The sequence below is a fragment of the Pelobates fuscus genome, chromosome 4 (genome assembly GCF_036172605.1).
Source record: "Pelobates fuscus isolate aPelFus1 chromosome 4, aPelFus1.pri, whole genome shotgun sequence".
In the NCBI taxonomy this organism is placed as follows: Eukaryota; Metazoa; Chordata; class Amphibia; order Anura; family Pelobatidae; genus Pelobates; species Pelobates fuscus.
This window is the reverse complement of record NC_086320.1, coordinates 345,579,541-345,604,007: the sequence shown is the minus strand read 5'-3', so window position 1 is coordinate 345,604,007 and position 24,467 is coordinate 345,579,541. Positions and strand designations below refer to the sequence as shown.

The window sequence follows — 24,467 nt, the reverse complement described above, 5'->3', positions numbered from 1 at the left end:
TACTTCTCCTCATTTGCAACTTTTGCCTTGGCTTTGCCTTGTCTAACTGGGTTATGACATCATTTTGTAAATCTTTACTATAATTTAAAATAAAATTAGAATTTAATATAATAGAGCTTTTCAGAAAACGGTTAACACTAATTATAGGTGATTTTCAATGTTTAATTTAATGGTGTGAACTGTCCAAGTGACACTTCATTTTATATTATTCATGCACAATATTTAAAACTATTTTAAACTAAAGGCTTTTAGGTCTAGAGGCAAGACCATCACAGCATCTCTCTCTCTCTCAACTACAACACTGAATCCAATGTAAATAAAGTTGCATTGATACAAATTAAAAGATATGTCATTAAATATATTGTTGTAGCATGGAATGATCCTTATCTTCTGATATGGAAAAGTGAGAAAAATAATATACTAAATTCAAGGTGTGAGCTTTAAAACAAACTAAAACAAACAAACAATAAATGCATTACCAGAATGAGACTCGTGTCCATAGAAAGCCAGGAAGTATTACTCTTTGTCCATCGTTACCTTGTGGATGTACACCACTAAACCCAAGCTGAGTCACTTTCCTAAACGTTCTATTTATTATAGGTTTAGGAGGCAACCGTGCAGCTTATAGTTCCTTTGTAACAGTGTTAATTTTGTCGTCTAACGATTTTAGTAAAAATTTTGTTGACTAAACATTTTGAGATTTAGCCGACTAAAACTAGACTAAAACAATTCAGACAACTAAAATATGACTAAAATTAAAATGGCATTTTAGTCAAAAGACTATGACTAAAACTTAATTGAAATTTGCCGCCAAAATTAACACTGCACAGAGTGGCTGTGAAAGGAGCAAAAGAGACAGACCAGGACCAGGTAGAGAGATACCTAGAAGGGTTGGGAGGGCACAAAGAGACACATTGGGGTGGGGGATGGGGCAAAAAAAAAACATTAGATTTTAGTCTTGCCAATTAAAATGTACTGGAGATTTAGTCGACTAAAACTAGACTAAAACTAAAACAATTCAGATGATTAAAATACGAATAAAACTAAAATGACCTTTTAGTCAAAAAGCTATGACTAAAACTAAATTGAAATATGCGCCAAAACACTGCTTCACAACCCTATGCAGAGCAGGTTTCTAGTTTCCAGGTAACTTGACGAGTGGTCAACTCAACTGCATCCTACTATTACCGGTACTTGCATTTTTGAGATCCGAAGAGGAATAACATTACTCCTCTAATATGACAATATAAAGTCAAGAGGGCCGAGTGGGAAAACATGTTAACGTCAATTCTCTGCCATTGAGGAGTTAAATCACTTTTGTTTCCGATTATACAGCCCTAACTATACCTCCACTGGCAAGGGTGGTGACTCACATAGCCTGCATGATAAAATCAGATATTTTCGTCTCCTGCTCTATAAACTGAACTTTAATCTCACACAGGAGGCTCTTCTGTTCTAGAAGGCTATTAACAGAGCAGGAGATAATAAATTCTAAATTAAAAAAAAATTGTGCAATAAAGGAAGTTTAAACATTAGATTTATTTTCCCAGGAAGTGTTTAGGAAGGCTGTATAGGTTACATGCAGAGAGGTGTGACTAGGCTACATAAACAAAGTGATAACTTTTAAATAACAGAGAATTGAGAAATTAAACTGCAGGGGCATGATCTATACACCAAAACTGCTTCATTAAAGGGACTCTCCAGTGCCAGGAAAACATATTCATTTTCCTGGCACTGCAGGACCCTGCAGTGCCTCTCTCCCTCTCACCCCCCATCTCATGTTGCTGAAGGAGTAATAACCCCTTCAGTGACTTACCTGAATCAAGTGCCGATGTCCCTCGACGCTGGGTCAGACTCTGCCCACGCTCCTCCCCCGACGATGTCAGCCGTCGGGGGAGACCTAATGTGCATGCGCGCATTAGACCTCCACATAGGAAATCATTATTCAATGCTTTCCTATGGGTATTCCGGTGACGCTGGAGGTCCTCATGCATAGCGTGAGGACACGCAGCGTTGTTTAAAACACTTTTCGTGTTCTAAGAATATGGAAGTCTCTCTAGTGGCTGTCTGATAGACAGCCACTAGAGGAGGACTTAACCCTGCAAGGAAATTATTGCAGTTTATAAAAACTGCAATAATTACACTTGCAGGGTTAAGGGTGGTGGGATTTGGCACTCAGACCACTCCAATGGGCAGAAGTGGTCCGGGTGCCTGGAGTATCCCTTTAAGCTCAAGCTGTTTTGGTGCCCACAGTATCAACATTTAACATGACAAAAAGTTAATCGGCAGAGAACTAACATTACCCGACAGGTAAAATCTACAAAAGTTCAAAAATAACTTTTTTTTAAATTTGACTGCTTCCAAAAATTAGAGTGTCACTGACTCTTCCAGTATCCTTTATTCCGCATAATTTCATACTCCGTTTTTTTTTCCCTCTTTGTTTTAAAACTTACCAGACAGTAATTTTCGGAATTTGCTTTTAAGCATGTATTTCAGAAACACTCTTGACAGCTCTTCAGTGAAACCAGCCATAAACACCGTCAAAAATCATTAATGCTTTGAATTTCTCTTATGCAACTGCAAGGTCATTTGTGTTTGAAATGATGAGACAAGGCAGTTATTGAAATGGAAAAAGACATACACATCAATCTAATCTCTTAGACAGCATCTTTCCCCTGCATATCCAAACTCCTTTGTCTTATTATTTATATAACAACAAAAGAGAGAAAATAAACCTATTATCACATACATTCCAAAATAGTGACAATTATTCCAACATGTACATTTTCACATATTTTATGAAAAATATTTGATAGAAAAAAAGGTTTTCCTAGGAATGATCTTGCATATGTAAGATGATTGTGCACTATTATCAGATCCAATCTAATCACTGGGCAAATGCCAAGTGGGCTGTAATCATCAGGAGCCAAAGGCTTGCTGGATATATCACAGGTCTTCCCATCCAGGCTATTATCGTTTACTTCTATCTCTGCTACCGTCCCAGAGGCCAGTATTAAAGTGGAAACCCATAGAGTGATGTTACCTTATCACAAGGAATCTACATGCACACTGACAACCATCCCGATTTTGGTAAGACAGTCGTGATTTTCAGGTCTTGTCCTGGAGTACCAACTTAGTTCCCTGGTGTTCTTCAGGGAAATGTCCCCAACAAGATCATCATAAGACACACTTGCACTATGTTCAGGACACTATGGAACAGTCCACCCTGCAGGGTCTGTCTTCATTGGGCTGGCCTTAGATGATAGGCAGGCAGACTGGTGTGTATTCATACCAGGTTGACCTGCCATTAATTTAGCTGGATAAGTCCATCCACTTTGGGACAGAGCTAGTAACCCCTTCTCCCACCAGAGTCCCACTTCTCTGGATGGTGGCGTTGAGAGGTATGCGGTTGCTCGCGAAAGTCCTGCAAGTTAAGTAGAATTAGGATTATAGTGAGGTCTACAGTTGGAGGTGGCACTACAGCACCAAGAGTTAATTTAGGGTGCAAGCTAAAATTAGGGCTAGGGCTAGCTTTACAGAGTGAGTTTAAATATAGAGATTTGTGACACTTGGGTTTTTACTTACAGTTAAGATAATTAGGGACTAGTTTCAGTATTGTATTAATAGTCATTATTAGAATAAGTTTTGTGGTTAAGCTAGATTAATCCTTAACCATAATTTTAACCTTAACCATAGCCCTACATTTCCTTACTCCCGGTGCTGTAACCCTAACTTTGTTTACCTTGCAGAACCTCAAAAAGTCATCCTCCTCAACTTGTGTGAATGCAGGTTCCAGGATGATCAGATAACAGGTCTTTATGCATTATAAACTTCTGCATGACACCAACATTAGTGGAAGATGTGCAGTAATTGTATACCGTGCATCACACACCCTGCCATGCTATACAAATGCACCCTTTAGTCAGATACATTGTCACACTACACAAATACACTGCCATATTGTTTTAAACTCACCTTTTATCGTTTAGACACTAAACATCACAAAATGCTAGATGATATGGCTGGGCAGTCTAGCAGCTGGCCCAAATGCATGACCTGGCCGTGGCTGAATGAAATCAGGGGTCTCGATTCCTATATACGATCCATGCAGAGAATGGTCCTATCTGGTCCAGTCCCTGCATTCGAAGCTGCAATCTAAGATAAACTATGCCATCTGTATACATCTACAACAAATGGTCTCATAGGATGGATATCAAGAGCTTCATTAGGAATTTTTTCAGATCTAAGGCAACAATTGTAAGCACACATATACTCATTGCACAAATAAAATATATACTCCTGTAGAAAAACTATACACATAAGATTCCTCTCCCCATTTACACAATAAATATCATATGCAGAAGCATTAATTAATCACATCAATCTATATTATAAACTCGAAACCAAGGATCTTCCTTATCTTTCTGACACTTGCTTTCTAAGCAATTTAAGAACCAAGGACACTTCAGGTCCTCATGACAATCTATTCATTAACAATCCTATTCCAAAATGGAATTTTGTTTTTGAGCAACAATGGCAGCAGTGCACCGAGCTGTCAAAGCTAAATAAACAGGTCATACTTCCGTAGTGTCCGTCTTTACGGATGACTGTAATAGATTAAGCAAATGCAATTCTTCAGTCCCACTGGAACATCTCAGTGAGGTGTGACTATTACCATCTGGGAGACTAATACAAGGGGGAGTTGGAAAGGACAGTTTTAATATATTGAATACAATAAATGGATTGTGAAACCCAGGTACAATAGATGATATGTTCAGCTAAAAACAGATGGACCAGACCTGGGATTGATAAATAAATGAGAAGATACAGCAGTCAGGGCAACTTGGCTCTTATAGAATTGATCATTGTCTAACAAAGTATTATGTACATTATATGTAAAGGCTTGGTCTGCAGTTGTGGGAGGGGCATGGTACCTATTTAAACACCCCCTACTCACCTTCCTCCGTCCCGTATGTTTTCCAGCGACTCGCATGTCGCTGTTTCCGGCCGTCCTTACTCCCTCTTACCTGGTCCTCATGGCTCCCCGCCTGGCCTACGGTTTCCCGGCTGCTCATTTTGCCCGCAGTCCTCCTGAGGCTCTGCTCCCTCTCTGGCGTGGTATCGTCCGCCCGGGCTCTCTGGCTTGGTCTGGTACCCATCAAGCTGTGGTGCTTCGGCTACTCCTAGCTTTTTTCGGGTCCTGGGCCCTTCCTTGCTTCGCTGCGGTTCTCGAGAGTCCCCCTTTGTTTGTTTTTTTTGTTTTTATTTTTGTTTTTGTTTTGTTTTTTGGCCTTTTAGACAGCTGAACTCTCGGTCCGCACTCCACGGGTAATGCTGTTGCTGGTGGGGGCCACCGAGTTCGCTCTTACTTCTCCGTTTCGTCTCCTGGTTGTATTCGCTGCTGTCGTCTATGGGACGGTGTCGGATGGCAGTTTGGGGTAACTGGCATCTGCCACTTTGGCTGGTTCTGATCCAGACTTCCTGCACCTTACGGGGGCCCGACCACGGGCTGCCAGCCTGGTTAGCTTGTGGTCATCATCTTTCACGTCTGGCTCTTTTTCCAATGCTCGCGGTTCGTGTGTTTGGGCCTTCTTCCCCTTATGAGGCTCCTTCTTCTTCTTCTTGTACCGATACTGTTTCTGTAGCTATGTTGTCTGCATTTTGGTTTTTGCTTCTTTTGCCACCTCTAACTTGCATCAACTCTACCTATCCGGTTCACAACTCCACATGTTGTACAGGTTTACCATTCATACGCAGTTTTCATGTCCTCATACCAGACTATTAGCATACTCAAGGCCGTTTCAGGTTCCAGGAAATTTCAAATTTACAGATTTCACATCGACATCCAAGTATCTCATTCCCTACCAGACTTATTAAATGCCTGTCACTACGAACCGGGCATCAACCTTCAATGTAGGGCATAACTGCTTGATCCAAGGAAATCTGGCTGCCATTATGGGGTCAAGAAGGATTTTTTTTCCCAGCTTGTTGCAAATTGGCAGCGCTTCAAACTGGGTTTTTCGCCTTCTTTTGGATCAACCGTTTTAACACAATGTGAGGAAGGCTGTATTTGATGGGCACTAGTCACTTTAACTTTGTAATCTAGTGGAGAACCAACGCTATGCATCAACTCACGACGCATCTCCACAGAGGAGCCTTCCTGGGCTGAGAGCTAACTGGGGAAGAAGAACACCTCACCTCCCACACCCTTGGAGAACTTAGCGGTAGAGGCGCCACAGACCTCTAGTGTCGCGGCACACAAGGATAGTTGCCTTGGACTTACTCAGAGGTCAGGACAGTGAAGCAGAGGTGAAAGCTCTGTTGCAGGCCTGGGGCTGGCGCAACGTAATATTGGTGCTCCTGCGATCTAACAGCATTGAGCTTCAGCAGATGGAGTCCATGCCATTACCAAGACAAGGCACAAACTATACACCTACTACTAGCCTAATGTTACAGCGAGCACTAATGTAACATAGCTGCAGACCTTGATATGTACTTAACTGACTGTCCCAGATATACTGCGTTTTCTAATTAAGTTGGCTTGCCTCCCAGGAGTATATTCCTCAGTCACATATGAAATGATAGTCATTGATATCATTGAGTGGCACACATTTATTTATGACTAACTCCATAAAGTGCAGGTGGCTATCGCCTATTCGATTTAACTTTAACGTGGCACTTAACACTTAACCAAGCATGATAAGTTAATGCAAATACTTTCCATAATGTCAGTTAGAACCGCCAGCTTCGCTCATTACTCATGTACAACCAACTACTGACAGATTTAGCCTGAGCAGTTCTGCTATCCAAAAACAAAAAATGTGCTGTCTTTTCATATGCCATGGCTTTGTTTATATCTAACTGGTTTTATGGGCTGGTCAGTTCTGTTGTGGCATTACAAGCAAGAATGTAAATTTAAGCACTGAAAAATAAAGATTGACAAAAAAAAAAAAAGGTTACAAAGATCTTGGTGTGCATTCATAGAACTTAAGAAGTTCTGAAAAGCTCCGGTAACTTCTGTGCGTCTAAATTGGCTTAAATAGTGTAAACCGCCCATGCACTCTCAGTGATGATTTGTGGCATTATCAAACTACGAACATACTGTAAGATCTTGGGTGAGTGAGGATTGTTTTCAAGTCTGACCTAAGACCACTTCAGTCAGCTTAAATGACAAGGAAAGTGTGAATATTATCAATTGTAGTTATTAAAAAGGAAAAAAAAATCACCCACTATATCACTATGTATAGAAACTATAGAAACCACAAAACAATACGAGAGGATGGCACTACGGGTGTTCCCTCCAAAACGTTTTTGGAATGACGCCTGGGAAAATTGGGAGCAATCCCTTTGGAGCAACCCACCAGGAACTTCCTATAACAAAGCTCCTGTAACAGACAAGCCCAACAAGCCCCCTTAACTAAAATAAACTCAGGCACTCCTGTTACATCGATTAAACTATCTCAAGCTTGAAACACTACTCTACTCTGACAGCTGTGCCCATACTATTCAAACCCATTAAATGGGTGACGGTTTAAGGGAAACATGTCTATGAAAAATTGTTTAAGATGAAATTGTCCAAGATACAACCTTATATGATCAATCTGTACAGATTACCCAAAGTAGAGCGATGTATAGGGTACGATAATGCTCTCATATGCCATATAACCTGGTTTAGCCTACAACGCGCATGTTACTTAACTACAAACCAATATAAAAAAAAACTGGTAATGATAATTCAGACATAATACAAAGCAGACAACACAGCTAACGGACGACTGCCCATATGACCACTCACAAGATCCATCCAGGAAGGAGCGACTAACAAATACAAATTAAATATAATGCAATAAACTTAAGACCCACTTTAACCCAGTACCTGTATAAAAGTATCATCACTGCTTATTGTATACCACATCTCTACGGATCTGTCCTTACCCCATCCAACCCTACCCCCTTTGGTTCCACCTTGTTACTTAGTTATATGTTATCTATCCCATTACTCTCTTCACAAAAGGTACACTAAGCAGGGGTATAGAGCCTCTTGGCGGCTGGATCCGGGATAACCATTCATACTGTTTTGATTAATGCTCTATGATGCATGATCATTGTACTACACAAATCGAATATCTGTAATGATTGTATCACATGCTTGGATTGAAAAAAAAAAAAAAACAATCAAAATAAACTAAAAAGAAAACTACTTAAATGGACAGGCCCTTCAACGAAAAAAATATATAAATTCAATGTGTCTTTTCCCTTAATCCTTGTAGAATGAATGTGATATTTGCCATTTGTGGTCTTTGGGAAGTACATTTTTTCTATGTTCTGTTACTGTGACTGGAATAATGCAGGAAACACTAGGAAACACTACGTCCATTGAGTTATCAGCAGAACACAGGTGTGCAGATACACTAATTACTTATTTATAAATTGCGGAGCTACAGCTGGAACTGATTTATTGTACTTTATTGTGTCATTCAGTTAATTAGCTGTTACAGGGCAATATTTACTACTGAAATAGCCTGAAATCTATACTTAACTTGATGAAGAATATCAATGACTTTTGTCTGACTTTTGTTTGTGCCTCCAGGTCTCATTGTCAGTTGCCCGGCAACGGAAACAATGCATTTCTATATGCATCATGGCATATAGAAAAAGGGACCCTAGTAGCGATGTGTGGTTGGGAATTACCAATTACACACATTAAGCTTTCACTGCAGCAAATATTTAAAACTAAATAAAAAAACAGGATACCTGAAATGAATGTTATAATTTTTCTAAATACATTCCTCTGTAAATAATGACAAATGGACGAATTCCGACTGGATAGTCAATTCTTATATTTACTAAAGACAAATCTGGTCGGAATTCAGCCAATCCGACCGGATCTGGAGCAGTTGGCCGGATGCATTCAGTGTCCGGATCAAAATCGGTGCTTTTCGCAATCGAACTGTATAAAAAGTACAGGATCCGACGGATTCATAAGGCACCCATATTAATAAAACTCAGGACTGAATGCATCTGACAGGATGTATATTTGCAAATTATCGTTCACTTGCTTTTTGCAAGGAATGATAATTTAAAATATGATTTGCCTACTTGATGCTAGCGCTGCCACTAAGCCAATAGTTTGGATTTTAACAATCCGGCTCTGAAATTTCGGCCAACCAGTCAGGCTGAAACCCAAACCATATTCAGGCTCATTCAGGCTCTGCAAAATCTGGACATTGCTAAATAGTGTGAACAGTCTGGATTTTGCAGTCCGAATGGCCCCATACAGAACCAAATGGGTTTGCAACATTTGGTGAAGGGCCATTCACAGTTTAGTGAATAACCCCAATAGTACTGAGGAGAACCAAATTGTGGCTGTTAGACACCCCCACTCTGCATTTGGTTTTATTATGGTGAAATATCTGTCCTTCCATCCACCATTCCATTTGTCTGCCGATCCATTCATCTGTCTATCTGTCCATTCACTCAGCTGTTGCTCTATCCATCCATCCATTTTTTCTGTTCTTCCGTAAGACCTTTTATCCATTTCTCAAGTACATCAATTTTTTGACCTTGTGAGCTGAGCAATGTCCAGTGTTCAGTGAAATTGACACAACTTATCCTACAAGAAGGATGCTCAGAGATCTCTTAACTGGTTAGGTTTTAATTTTAGTTAAAGGGACACTATATTTACTAAAACAACTTTAACTTAATGAAGCAGTTTGTGTGTGCAGATCATGCTCAATTCACTGCCATTTAGGAGTTAAATCACTTTTGTTTCTGTTTATGCAGCCCTAGCAACTCCATCCCTGAATGTGACTGACAGAGCCTGCATGAAAAAAAAAATGGTTTTACTTTCAATCAGATGTAAATTACTTTTTTCATCTTCTGTTTTGTAAATTTAACTTTAATCACACACAGTTGGCTCTTGTATGGTCTAGCAACCTATTAACAGAGCAGGAGATAAGAATTTCTGAATCAAGCAGAATTTGCAAGAAAGGAAGTATAAACATTAGATGACTCTTTACAGGAAGTGTTTAGGAAGGTTGTGTAAGTCACATGCAGGGAGGTGTGACTAGGGCTGTATAAACAAAGTGATTTAACTCCTAAATGGCAGAGAATTGAGCAGTGAGGCTGCAGGAACATGATCTATACACCAAAACGGCTTGATTAAGCTAAAATTGTTTGGATGACTATAGTGTCCTTTTAACAGCACAAGAAAAAAGAATGTCAATTATGGTCTAGCAGGTCTGAGGGTGGACAAAGTATTTCACAGCTTTTTTGATTACTGGCTTCTGTTACTTTTGTTATGGAGCAAATGAAACCCACACAGAGTCATTTCAAGACCAACATAACCACTAACCTTCAAGACATCAACTCTGTTTAGAAGGTAAGATGGTTATTCACTAAACTGTGTATTAAAACCTAAAATGCTAAATGCAGTCTCGATTTTGCAATTGGCATCCTTACAAGGCTCTATTTAGTGAATAAACCATAAGATAAATTGTCTAGTTTTCAGTGTCCAGCAGTCTGGAAGGGTAGGAGATAAAGGTTCACCTTGTAACTCTTCCTTTGCAACAAAATCTTTTCTAGAGATTATAATCATGGCACAGAACGCAATACGATGTGTGATTATATTACGTACATTTGTTAAAATGTATACACTAAAAATAGCAAAAGTAACAAGAAAAAAACCAAACAACAAACCAGAAATAGATCTGAACTAGAAACAAATTTAAATTCACTACCAAAGCTTGGCAAACCCACTGACTCCATTGTCCTGGGAGGTATAATTTGCCTGCTAGTCACAGCGTCAGTGACAGTTGCCAGGACAAGGTGAGAGGAAAGTAAAAACAGAACCATATCTTTGAGTAAATATCTCTTGACATTTCTTGCAGGAGCTGTAAATTGAAGGGAAAGCATTTCAGAATTTTCCCTTGAGCAATAATGTTTTGATGAAATATAGAATGATTTGTGGACAAAAGGCAGTCACTTGACATCACCTCTAGAACAGGCATCAGTTGTTTAATGCACACGGTTCCAATTCTCTCTTTAGTTGATTATGTTTGCAGTAAATTAGATAATTGGCAGGAGCATCGGACAGGACATTCTATGATATTACTGAAGGTGTAACCTGTGCATACTGTACCCATATATTTCATTATGTGTCATAAAATAAAACAATCGGGGAAGGGCAGTGAAGATGCACAGATTGCTGGGTCTTCTTATAAACGCTCTGGAAATGGTATACATGCATTTCCATGGAGGGGCTAGTAACTTCTGGCCCGGGGGGCAAGTACAAATAAAAGATCTTTGATTTTTACTCACAAAACTCACAGATCTCTGTGTGGATGGTCCTACAACACTTGGTGAATGCAAAAAAGAGTCTTGACAGATGATGACTGCTGGAGTTGCGATGTGTTATAATAATATATTTCAATCATACTTTTGTGCCTGTGGCTGCTTGCAAACACATCCAAGGACCAGGGACAGAGTAACATATGGGTTAGCTTTACTAATTTACTTTTATTTCACTTTTGCTCTATAATGCTCTACAGAAGAAACCAAGTATGGGAACTTAGAATGGATGCCGGGGAACAAAGCTTGTGTGGATTGGTTGACTATAAACTAAGTAACATTAAAGGACCACTATAGGCACCCAGACCACTTCAGCTTAATTAAGTGGTCTGGGTGCCAGGCCCATCTAGGATTAACCCTGCCTGCTGTAAACGTAGCAGTTTCAGAGAAACTGCTATGTTTACCTATGGGTTAATCCAGCCTCTAGTGGCTCATTGATTTTTACAGTGAGAAGATGCCAGCGTCCATAGGAAAGCATTGAGAATGCTTTCCTATGGACTGACTGAATGTGCGCGCAGCTCTTGCCATGCATGTGCATTCAGCCGATGACGACCGAAGGAGGAGGAGAGTACCCAGAGCCGAGGGAGCCCGGCACTGGAGAAAGGTAAGTGATTTAACCCCTTCCTAAATATAGAGCCCAGGCGGGAGGGGGGCCATGAGGGTGGGGGGACCTATTAATACTATAGTGCCAGGAAAACTTACTTTGTAGATTGTGCTGTCTAACATCCTCTTTTTTTATCACGTTGCATTTCATCTACATTTACTACATCCGCCTCTTTCTCTGTCCTAGAAGCTTCAGCCTGCTAGTAAGAAGGGCAAGAGAGGAGTGAGCAGATATGATTCAGAGTTTGTTATTAGTGAGTCATAGGAAATGAGAGCACTTGAGTTTGTAGCATGGACAGATGGACTAAGAGATGGCAGGGAGAGACTGACATAGTATTCTTAAAAATGCATCTTGCAAGCGTCCCTCCAGCACCATTGCCACCAGATAGAAGACACTTGGGAGGTATCGCTGTTATAATGTTAAATATCAGAAAGATTCTCTAATTAGGCCAATTATTATCATCAGCACCAGGCCCAATAGTCTATTAATCCAGCCCTGCCGGGGGACACCTTACATACTTATATTGCGGCATCCTGATCTCACAGATAATGCAATCTTTTCTGCAAAACTCCGGCAGAAGAATGGAATACTGAGCACTGTTTGCATCATCATATACCGAGGGTGACATGATTGAGGTCTTCTCTGGAGCAAAATGACTCTTGTGATTGGAGGAAGTAGATTAACGTTTTAGGTGTATTCTGAGGCCTCAGGACCTGCCACTATATCATTGTGGGAAAAGAGTAATTTGTTTTGCCTCAGAAAGGTTTGTATATTTTTTTTTTATATCAACTTTAGAATGAAGAAGTCCACTGACCAGGATAAGAGGCTCCTTATTAAAGGAGTATAATAACATTAGTAATACCAACTTCTATCATAATGCTTTAGAATGCCCTAGTCTCTATTTAGTCTTGACCCCCTTGCAAACTCTGTGTTGCTGCTGTTCTGCATTCTGTGATGTCATCGTGATGGTGTTACATCCATGATGGATGTCGAATCCTCGTCATAGGGGAATAATGGGAAGGAAGTGCATGTGCGCGGCGAGCGACATGTGCGTGTCCAATAAATGCTGTTCTGAGAAATTTTAGGTGACTTACTAACAACACTTTATACAACTAAAATGTAATTTAGAGCAAGAACAATATGTCTTATTTGCACAGACTGATTCGTTAACAAATTACTGGGAGTATAATTGCTGTGAAGCTCTGTTATACACTCAGAAACACCAATAATATGGGGGTCCTAAAAAGAGGCACATTAGGATAGAATAGATGGAGAAAGGGATTTGAGCCCATAATAGGGACTGTCCATCCTAAACAGGGACACTTGGGAGGTATACGAGGGATTAGACAGGGCTCTGGAGTCACAAACTTTTTTTAAAAGAATGAAGAGGAGCCACAAAACTGGTAATTTGTCTAGGGCCTCTGTGAGATCTTAAACTTTTTCTTGGGTACCATACAGATTTCAATAGTTTTAAACAAAATACAAAGTTACATTTCTGTGTTAAAACTCTGAACAGATATCGATTACAAAGTAAGAAAATAAAGTTCAGAAGATAATGCTGCGACAAATGCTGTTTTGCACAACATCAAACCCCAAAGACAATGGACATGAACACAACACTCGCTATTATCTTATTTATACATTATTGGTTCCTTGTTGTAAAAGAAAAATCAAGGAATAGTGAGCTATTTTGGGAAATATATTATCTCCTCAGCACAAGACACCGGAAGTGCAAGAGTCATTGTATCGTTATAGAGCTAATATCGTAAAATTGCTTGAACAATATAATTTTTTTTACAATAAACAGTTTTAAAAGGGGCACTGCACGCCTTGTAAATACTGCAGCCTATTGTAGTGGTTAGTGTGCAAACCATCAAAAATATGTTTGCAGTGACCTGGCTGCACCAAAAGGAGTGTGGATGTTCAGCATGACCGAATCCTCTCATACCCCAGAGCTTATGCCTCTCATTGCACTGTGTGTGCGTGTCATTGGAGTGTAAAACAGAGTGGATGGGCTTTTAGTGTTCCTAAATAAATCAGTTTTAACAAACTTCTTGAAAACATGTTGATGAAAACTGTCAGGACCACTGTATCTGCAGCCTCCCTGCACCATAACTGCTTAAAAAAAACCTGTACGTGGTTATGGTGCTAGAAGTGTAAATGTAATGTATGGATAAGCTCACTGATGGCTAAACACAGCAGATATTTGTGATTGTTTTCTATTGTGTGAGGAGTGTGAATTGTGAACTGATGGTACTATATCCAGAGTTATGGCAGTCAGGTAGCTGAGGTTATGTTGTTTTGCACATGCTACTGAGTGAAAGTGAAGGTGTTTGAAGTGAGTTTAGCACTGACTGGGGGGAGAAGGCATGAGGCAGGTGAACAGTGGAGAAAGTTAACTAGAAGAAAGTGTGCTGGTAAACCCTCTTGCTTTGCCAATTGTAGGGCAAACTCAGCTGTAAAGCAATAGTACAACTTGTTCAAGCATGTTAACCCCTTAAGGACAGAGCTTCAGAAGCTTGACTTACGCTTAATGACACAAGCAATTTTTGCATTTTCTTGCTGTTTGCGTTCAACTGCAATTTGCATCTCTCTCATTTATTGCACCGACACATACTATATACTGTTTTTTAAAGGACAGAAAGGGCTTTAATTTGATATAACATATATATATATATAAATGCTTACTTATTATAAAAAAAATACAGAAAAATGCAAAAAAAATGAAAAATATTGTTTTTTTTTACAGTTTTTGCAATCATAATGTGTGCATAATTAGTGCAGGTTAAGGAAAGTAATTAAAAATAAATTCATTTAGTTGTTCTGAATTACAGAATATATAATGTGTCTGGGATTTTAAGTTTTTTTTGGTAGTTACAGGTCACAAAGCACATGGAGTAAAATAAAATTTTAATGTGGAGCGATTTTAGAATTTGGTATGTTTGTCTTGTAAGCCTAATAGCCATAAAATAAAACAAAATTGCCACACAAAAGTATATATTTATATAAAGTAGACATCACAGGCTATTTACCTAAGGTTGTTTTGACACTTTCTACGTAGCCATTTTACCGCCAACCTCTGCTAAATATTGGAGTAAAATTGTGTTTTTGGGGGGTTTTCGCACACAAACGTATAACAAAGAACTTCTCATGTGTATTTTGTAAAGTTGGTGTGTGCTATTCCTGTACAAAGTTTTATTATGTGTTCAGTTACTTCTGCTGAGTACAACGGTACCCCCATTGTATGTCTTTGGCACTATTTTGTGAAGCTACAGTGCCATATAGGAGACCTGTCCTTTTCAGTATTCACAGTAGAATTTTGAGAGACGGATTTAATGAGCCTATGCTTCCATTTGGGGTATTATAACAGTTTGACTGTTCAAAAACCCCAACAAAGGCCTACCATTTGTAAAAGTAGACACTCCAGGGTATCTCATAAGGTGCATATTGTGCCTTAACATGCCCCCATTTTTTTACCATTACATGCCAAAGTATGTGGTAAAAAATAATTTTGTGCATTTTTTACATACGGATTGCATTTTTGCTGGGCATTTTGTATATTTCATATGTGCCACTAAGTTCAAACCCCCCAAATTATGCTCAGCTAAGTCTTCTGAGTAAAAGGACACCCCCATTGTATGTCTATGGCACTATTTCGTGAAGCTACAGTGCCATACAGGAGACCTGTCCTTTTCAGTATTCACAGTAGAATTTTGAGAGACGGATTTAATGAGCCTATGCTTCCATTTGGGGTATTATAACAGTTTGACTGTTCAAAAACCCCCACAAAGGCCTACCATTTGTAAAAGTAGACACTCCAGGGTATCTCATAAGGTGCATATTGTGCCTTAACATGCCCCCATTTTTTTACCATTACATGCCAAAGTATGTGGTAAAAAATAATTTTGTGCATTTTTTACATACGGATTGCATTTTTGCTGGGCATTTTGTATATTTCATATGTGCCACTAAGTTCAAACCCCCCAAATTATGCTCAGCTAAGTCTTCTGAGTAAAAGGACACCCCCATTGTATGTCTATGGCACTATTTCGTGAAGCTACAGTGCCATACAGGAGACCTGTCCTTTTCAGTATTCACAGTAGAATTTTGAGAGACGGATTTAATGAGCCTATGCTTCCATTTGGGGTATTATAACAGTTTGACTGTTCAAAAACCCCCACAAAGGCCTACCATTTGTAAAAGTAGACACTCCAGGGTATCTCATAAGGTGCATATTGTGCCTTAACATGCCCCCATTTTTTTACCATTACATGCCAAAGTATGTGGTAAAAAATAATTTTGTGCATTTTTTACATACGGATTGCATTTTTGCTGGGCATTTTGTATATTTCATATGTGCCACTAAGTTCAAACCCCCCAAATTATGCTCAGCTAAGTCTTCTGAGTAAAAAGACATCCCCAATGAATGTCTTTGGCACTATTTTGTGAAGCTACAGTGGCATATTGGAGACCAAGCCATATCAGTTTTTACAGAACTTTGAATTTTGACGCTGGGCCTATGTGCAATTTCCAAGCATCTTCGTAAGTTTTAAATTCAAACTACCCCACAAAGGCCTACCATTTCTTAAAGTAGACACCCCAGGGTATTTCAAAAGGCATATTTTGAACCTTAGCGTGGGATAATTTTTCCGCTAGCTTGTACCAGGTGTAGTGGTAATAAGCGTTTTTTCTGCCTTTTTGACACACAAAGTGAGTTTGCACAGTATATTTTGCAAACCTTATGTGTACCACCACTCTATAATACTTTATATGTTGCTCAGCTATGTCGGCTGAGTACAAAAATACCCCCGTATGTACCTTTGCCAGGTATATGTGGACATCGGAGGGGCACATTTGGGACACAGCCATTCCATTTTTTTTCAAACTTTAAATTTTTACGCTGTGCCCATGTCCCATTTTAGAGTATTTTACCAGGCTATATAATCCAAATACCCCATAAAGCCATACCATTTCTTAAAGAAGACATCCCAGGGTATTTCAAAAGGCATATTTTGAAAATTAGTGTGGGATCATTTTTCCGCTAGCTTGTACCAGGTGTAGTGGTAATAAGCGTTTTTTCTGCCTTTTTGACACACAAAGTGAGTTTGCACAGTATATTTTGCAAACCTTATGTGTACCACCACTCTATAATACTTTATATGTTGCTCAGCTATGTCGGCTGAGTACAAAATACCCCCGTATGTACCTTTGCCAGGTATATGTGGACATCGGAGGGGCACATTTGGGACACAGCCATTCCATTTTTTTTCAAACTTTAAATTTTTACGCTGTGCCCATGTCCCATTTTAGAGTATTTTACCAGGCTATATAATCCAAATACCCCATAAAGCCATACCATTTCTTAAAGAAGACATCCCAGGGTATTTCAAAAGGCATATTTTGAACCTTAGCGTGGGATCATTTTTCCGCTAGCTTGTACCAGGTGTAGTGGTAATGAGCGTTATTAAATTAATTTTGTAACTTTTTAAAACTTTTTTTACTTTTTAAAACTATTTTTTAAACTTTTGTTTTGCTTATTCATTTTTTTAAAGTTTCCTAAACTTTCGTAAAACTTTTTTTTTACAGATTTAACATTTTTCTAAGCTTTTTCTTTTACCGTTAACCCCTAACTAGCAGTAAGCAGCACTAACAGTAAATTCCCCATTTTCCCATAACTCCCACCCACCCCAGCTAGCAAAATATTTAATTATACAATATTTAAATTAGTTAATTAAATTAATTTAACCCCTGAGGGTTAAAAAATAAATACAAGTTAATCGTCAGGGGTTAAAAAAAAATTAGATCACAGTATAATACTGTGATCTGTATTTTGATCACTGTAGGCAGTGATAGACTGGCAGGTAAGGGGTTAATTTTTATTTGGACTGGGTAAAGGGTTTATTTATTTTTTATTTTTTACTTAAACGTTATTAAAACTTTTTTTTTTACTTAATTTTTTAACTTTTTAAAGCTTATTTTAAAACTTTTTTTAACGTTAACCCCTAGTTAGCCTAACACTAAATCCCCCAATTCCCCACTAACTTCCACCCTCCCCAGCTAGCTAAATTTATCATTTTAAAATATTTAAATTAATTAATAAAATAAATTTAACCCCTGAGGGTTAAAAAAAAAAAGAATTAACCCTCAGGGGTTAAAAAAAAAATCATATCATATTAAAATGTAATCCCTGCCAATTGATCACTGTAGTCAGTGATCAATTGGCAGGGAAGGGGTTAATTTTTTATTAATATGGGTAAAGGGGGGTGGGATTTTAATTTAACTTTTTTTTTTAACACCAGGGGGCAGGATCACTGAAGATCCGTCCCCCTGCACTTCACACTGAACCCGGAAGTGCAGGGAGGCGGAGGTGAGTATACAGAGCACATGTGCCCGCTCTGACATGCTGTCAGAGCGGGCACATGAGTTGGGACAGCCCGATCCGGTGCTCCCGGTCTGCCTCTAATGCAGAGGCAGACCGGAGCACCATTAACCCCACGATCGCCGCGATTGCGGCGATCTGGGGTTAATTTTACCGCGTGACGGACGAGGTCCGTCACCCGTCGTTAAGGGCATCCCCAGGATGACGGACCTCGTCCGTCACCCGTCGTGAAGGGGTTAAACTTGTAACCACCTGGACTCCCCTGTACTTTTTTAAATTTAATATAATTTTAAAGCGTTACACTAAGCACCATGATCACTATAGTGATTTGACGTGGTCATGGTGCGTTAACTCTGTAAATGCAGCATTTAACCCCTCGGCTGCCAGATGTGTAACTCCACCTCCGGCAGCCTCATCGGGACATCATTAGCCAGCCTGGAACAAGAGTTTGGGACTGGCTAATGTCAATTCTGTGCAAATGTTCATGAACGGCGTGCCATTCATTGGCGGAGAGCGGTCAGCTGACTCTCCCAGCCAATGAATAGTGACTGAACCGGCATCTGCAACCCTGCAAAAGCTAACAGTACGCCACCAGGGATGATGGAGCCTCGGAGCCGGGTGTGGACCCACGTTAGAAGACAAACTGTTGCCAAACGGTTTGCCCCATTACAGGGAAAGCAGACCAGGGTACTCCTAGCATTATAACCACTACAGTTTTCATGGTGCCCAAAGTATTTCTTGAAGTGTTTATTTAGTATTTTTAGTTAAATAATGTGCAGTATTTCATTATCCAGTCTTTTGGCCCGGTATGTTTAACACCATGAGAAATTAAATTCACAAACATAGAGAGTGGTAAGAAATTAACTCATAACATTCATTTTTCACGTGATAGATAAGAACTCATACATTGTGGTGATTTAACGGCTTTATTACACAATTAAGGCCATAAAGCTGCAATAGATCGCTAGTTTGGGCAGGGCCCTCTTCAACTTCTGTTCCCGTAGGTCAATGTGTTATGAATTATTTGTCTTGTTTTACCTATTATACAGCGTTGCAGAATATGTTGGCACTACATCAATAATTGTAATTGGAAAAATATTTAATTTCATCCAAACTGAAGATGAAATTGATAATATTTTGCCAACTGGATGACAACATTTTACTGAACTTTAGTGAATAGAAAATAAAATTTGCAAATTTAGGCTATATGAGTTAAGTTGTGACTTCAGCGGAGTTGGAGAAATGTTTCAAATAAGCACTTTTTACCTAAATTTTGCGGTTTGGTTTTCAATTTGCTTCAATTCGGTGCCTAGTGAATACACCCAAATATTTAATAAACTTCTCATTTTAAGTGGGAAACTACAGAATATGACACCCAAGAAAACAAGCTAAATCTTAACCATTTAATTACATAATTTAAATGAAATATTTTATTTCCTAACAAAACCAGTACAGAACCCTGCACACTTTTCTAATTTATTCGTTAAAATATCTGCCTCTTCTTTTGTATAGAAGAATCAAAATAATTAAACTTATAAAACAGCTGTGATCTCTGTATATATTAGACTACTTGTAACAATAAAAAAAGCACACCAACATACAATAAAAATTATAATATGCTTTTTTTTTAAACCAAAAAAAATCTAACGACTGCACGCATGTCTTTATTTTAAAATTATTTTATTTTAAAATTATTATGTATTCAAATCTATTAAATGTACAAATAAAATATACTGTGTATACGTGTAAACATAAACCAGTGTTGCAAAGAGCACTTTCCTTTGGTAGCTATCCATGCAATGGTAGAATGCAATTGGGTTAAGTGTGGAGATTTGCATTAAGGTTTCTAAATATAGATTAGATTTTAAACCAGGCACTGAATAATGATTTCACCACTGGACTGCTGCAGTGTACACAGCAACCTGAACACTGTACGAAACAGCACAAAACAGCAAACTACAAACAGAAATGTAACATTTTTTTTTAGGAAACATTCAAGCACAACTACCAACCACTTGTTTTCCATATAAAATGTAAAAGCAAACACGAGTATGATATGATGATGTAACATTTCGACTGTACAGAATTGTTGCTTACGTCATATATGCCCGCTTTTATAGAATATAGTTATTTATTTTGAGTTCAGCTGATCAGCATATAAAATACAGAGGTGTTAATGAAATGTAATATGTCACACAAACTCCAGAGGAGTTAATTAAGGAGAATATTTCATATCTGGATACTCTACTTGCTAAATGTTATTGCAACTCCCAAGTTTTCCATAATTCTGTTCAACATTTGCTGACTTATAATAATTGCTATAAAAACTATTATATTTTCCTACTTACCCAGGATACATTTTTGCCCTTAGGAGCCTTTAGCATGGCAACATGCAGCGATGAGATGATTAATAACAGCAGCACACGCATGGGATGTCAAAGGTACTTTGTTACCCCAAATAGTAAAGCCTTTTTGCCTTAACAAAACCGGCATAGTAAACATAATATAATTTGAACAAACACCGCCATACGTCTTCGGATGGTTTCAACTGGTAAAACAGACTTAAAAGCTTGTAACAGTTTCACGTATACTCCATTTCCATGAAAATCATGTGCTGTTAGGATAAATCCACAACATTTCCGGACTGAAAAATTCCTCGAAAAAAGTGGGAAAAAATATCCCGTAAAAGTGTACCCTAGTACACCAGCAGATATCCGATGTAATAAATGTATTATTTCGCCTTCTGCTATGGAACAGCAGTGCCTGATTATCAAGCAAGCTTTGATAAAAGCTTTGAAGCCGCAGCTTACAGGAGAATTAAGACCTAAATACTGGATGCAGCTACCATTCAGAGGACCTTGAAAGTTGCACCGTGTTGATGTCAGCCCAGAGTTGCCTGTTTTAGAGGGTTTTTTTTTCTCTCTATTTTTTTTTCTCTTCCACCTCTGAACTAAATATAGGGGGAAACAAGAGTACAGTATTCCAATGGAATAAATAATTCATGCAGACAGGTACAGATTATACCTGTGCTGCTAGACAAGCACATTTGCTGGCTGTTGCTGCATCAGAGACCCACAGCGCACCTGTTGTTGATATAACTCCACAATGGGACTGTTGTAACCTAACAACCAGTAAGGTCTGAAAGGTAAAGGAAACATATAACGCTCAACAAAGGGAAAGCTAGAATCCCTCATCCGCCTGGCGTCTCTCTGCTTATCCCCCACCCCCACCCCTTCCATCCCTTACTTTTACTGTACTCCCTGTCAATCTAGATTAGGGCAGCAGATCCAGGCTAAATTTTGCAACTATCACAAGTGATTAGTGTGAGTTGATTGAAATCGGATCATACGTCTCACTGTGTAAGGCCCGTGCCAGTCGGCTAAAGCAGTAACTTTCTTTTTACTGCTTAAAAGCAGCTAACGTTTGACTGATGGAGAGATGTATTTTCATGGAACAAGGAAATAAATATATATAAAAGACGTTCTGGAAACATTGTAATACGGAATTATGAATGTCTCCAGGAATAGAAGATGTATCTTTCATTCTTTCATATTACATGATTCGTTTGTAGCGTTTAGGTTAAATTTAGGACCAAGGTTAGTGATAGAGTGATGTCCATGAATTAGTTACACATTCGGCAGCATCTGCTATTTACAACTTCAACCTATCATTGAGACCCTTTACTAGACGGGACCTGGGGCAACAGACCTAACCCCCCTTCTGGAATATAATTGTTCAGAGATGGGCTGGATTAGTTTATCACACCATGCAATAAAAACTGTAGTGCTTAGTGGGAATTATACTGGAAGTGAAGGGACCCCATATTTCAGTGCAAGGTCCCACAATCTTAATGCAGCGCTGGGACCCAAATGTCATGGCCAGAAATTAGGAATCTTAGTACTGAATAAATACACATTCTGCCCTTTATTTGAATGAGTAGGCCATTAATCTCAGGGCAGCCATGGACAACCATCTTCCAGACAGCCTGAGATTAGTGGGAGTTACACTCTCAGATAGCTTCTGCACACATCAGTCCCACTTCTATTCAGATGACAGTATCCCAGGATAGGAGCTGGGAAGCAAGAGACTGTACATGGCTCTGCAAATTGCAGCTGGTGGCAGTGAGCTTAACTCCCATCACTGTAGGACAGATCAAAACATGTAATATTAAAATAACATTAGCCCTATCCCTACCATTGAAAAAGATTATGTGATATAAAAGACATATAGCAATGACATATGTATTAAAGGGAATTATTGCAGCTCGCAGGATTTTGGTTTTGGTGATAATCAAAAATCACAAGACCTTTGATCTTGTGGTTTATTGTGTTGTATCCTGAAACCCTGTTTGACATTTTCCAATAATAGACATTTCAACATTTATGGTATTCACTCTCCCTGGTGACATTACCTGTGCAATTATATCCTGTAATAAAGGGGAATAATGCATGTTTAACTTGGATCTTTCCTGAGCTAGAATTCTGGTGACACCAGACACAGCCGATATTGGGCCTGTGATTCACACTACCCTCAGGCAGCACTGGGGAATACATGTCACTAACAGTAAATACCTCCTCCTTCATGTAAAGATGTAACTATCTCTAGCCTAATACACATTAACGCTAACCCCTAAATATTACCCTAACAGAATCTATCACAAACTCTAACACTTACAACAATACTAACCCTAACAACAATACTAACCTAACTAATCTTAGGGACCTGAAAACCTTTGGTCTTGTGATGTATTGTGATGTTTCCAGAACCATTATTTTACTCCATATATATTTTAGATCTTTCAGATTACTAAGTGATGTGAACTCACCATTAAAGAAGAAAAATGTTAACAGTGATATAAAATGTTAACAGTGATATAATTTGCTCTATATGTTTTCTAGAGCCGGGGAATGGTCAATACGCACTGAGCTACACACAGAGGTGCAAGTTTAAAAAGACACTATATAACAAAAATAATCACAGGAACCGCACTCACTCCCAGCGGCCACCGGTGCTCCGGAACAGGACCAGCAATCCCAACACGTTAAGGTAGCAAGAAAGATTCCCAGGCACTCAAAGTGTGAAAGCTGCAGGCAGATTTATTGAAACAAAAAAAGAGAACAGCAACGTTTCGACCTACTAAGAGGTCTTTTTGAAGCTTAAGCCAAGCAGGCACATTATGGGCTGAGCCAGCAGCAGCAGACTGGAATAATAGTAAGATTTTACTATATTTAGGGAGGGAAGTGGGGTTAGATAGTGTTTTTAACACTACAGGGTCAGGAATACAGGTTTGTGTTCCTAACTTTAGTGTGTTCTTTTAAGCCCCCAATGACTTCAGTAAACAAATGTCTATGTGGTTTTGGATGCTCTTTTCCTCACAGCAGTCACAAAGGGCCCCTAGGCTCATCTGCTCCTATTCTCCTATTCTTAAACCGTGGGAGGCAGGAGGATTCACACACAAGGAGGGAAGGTGAGCTTTTTTTAACATCTTTCGGCGGCGTGCGGTGTGTGCTGACAACAGACGTCAAATATGCACGGAACTGACCAATGGCATCCCCCCCACAGAGTTCAGCACAAAATTAAAAATATAAAGCTGAAACACTGCACATACTGACTCCTACCACCATTAACAACTTTCAAATCACTGAAGTGGTCATGGTGGTTGGAGTAACCCTTTAATAAAATAATGTTTACTATATGTGCTTTTTCTTTCCAAGATATCAACTAATAATGTTCTCAAATCTCTGTCTAGACTATTCTGCTGTAAACACAAGGAAACCGTAACTTCCTACTATTGATTCACGGCACAAAATTAGTCGCATCAGCATCTACGTCTGTAGAATCAAAACTATGATAAACTACATAGCAAGGAAAATTCTGAACCAGTTTAGGCCAGCACCAAAGGCTAATGCAATATGCAAAACAAAAGTGCTATTTTGCAACACTTTTAAAACGAAGAATAAGCAGTCATTTCCAGGTAAAATAAGCATTTTGTGGGTTAGCAAGGGTTGGATTTCAGTCTGCAGCCTAGCTTCCCTGTCATCATGTGTTTTATTTTACTAATTTATGACTTGGTTTGTTTAAACCTCACACATTGTTCTCACATAGAGCAACTCGCAGACTGCGATCACTGATTAT

General features: G+C 39.0%; 1 protein-coding gene across 3 annotated transcripts in view; it reads right to left on the bottom strand.

Moving 5' to 3' along the window:
- CACNB2 (calcium voltage-gated channel auxiliary subunit beta 2) overlaps positions 1–24,467 on the bottom strand; it is a 255,787-nt gene that overhangs the window by 134,549 nt on the left and 96,771 nt on the right. The window contains exon 1 of one of the 3 annotated variants that reach the window (XM_063452512.1): positions 20,681–21,404. The exons of the other annotated variants lie outside the window; for them this stretch is intronic. Within the exon in view, the coding sequence (XP_063308582.1) occupies positions 20,681–20,761 (81 nt within the window). The 5' untranslated portion in view covers positions 20,762–21,404. Of the gene's footprint in view, positions 1–20,680; positions 21,405–24,467 lie in introns of those variants that run through there. 3 annotated transcript variants of the gene reach the window in all.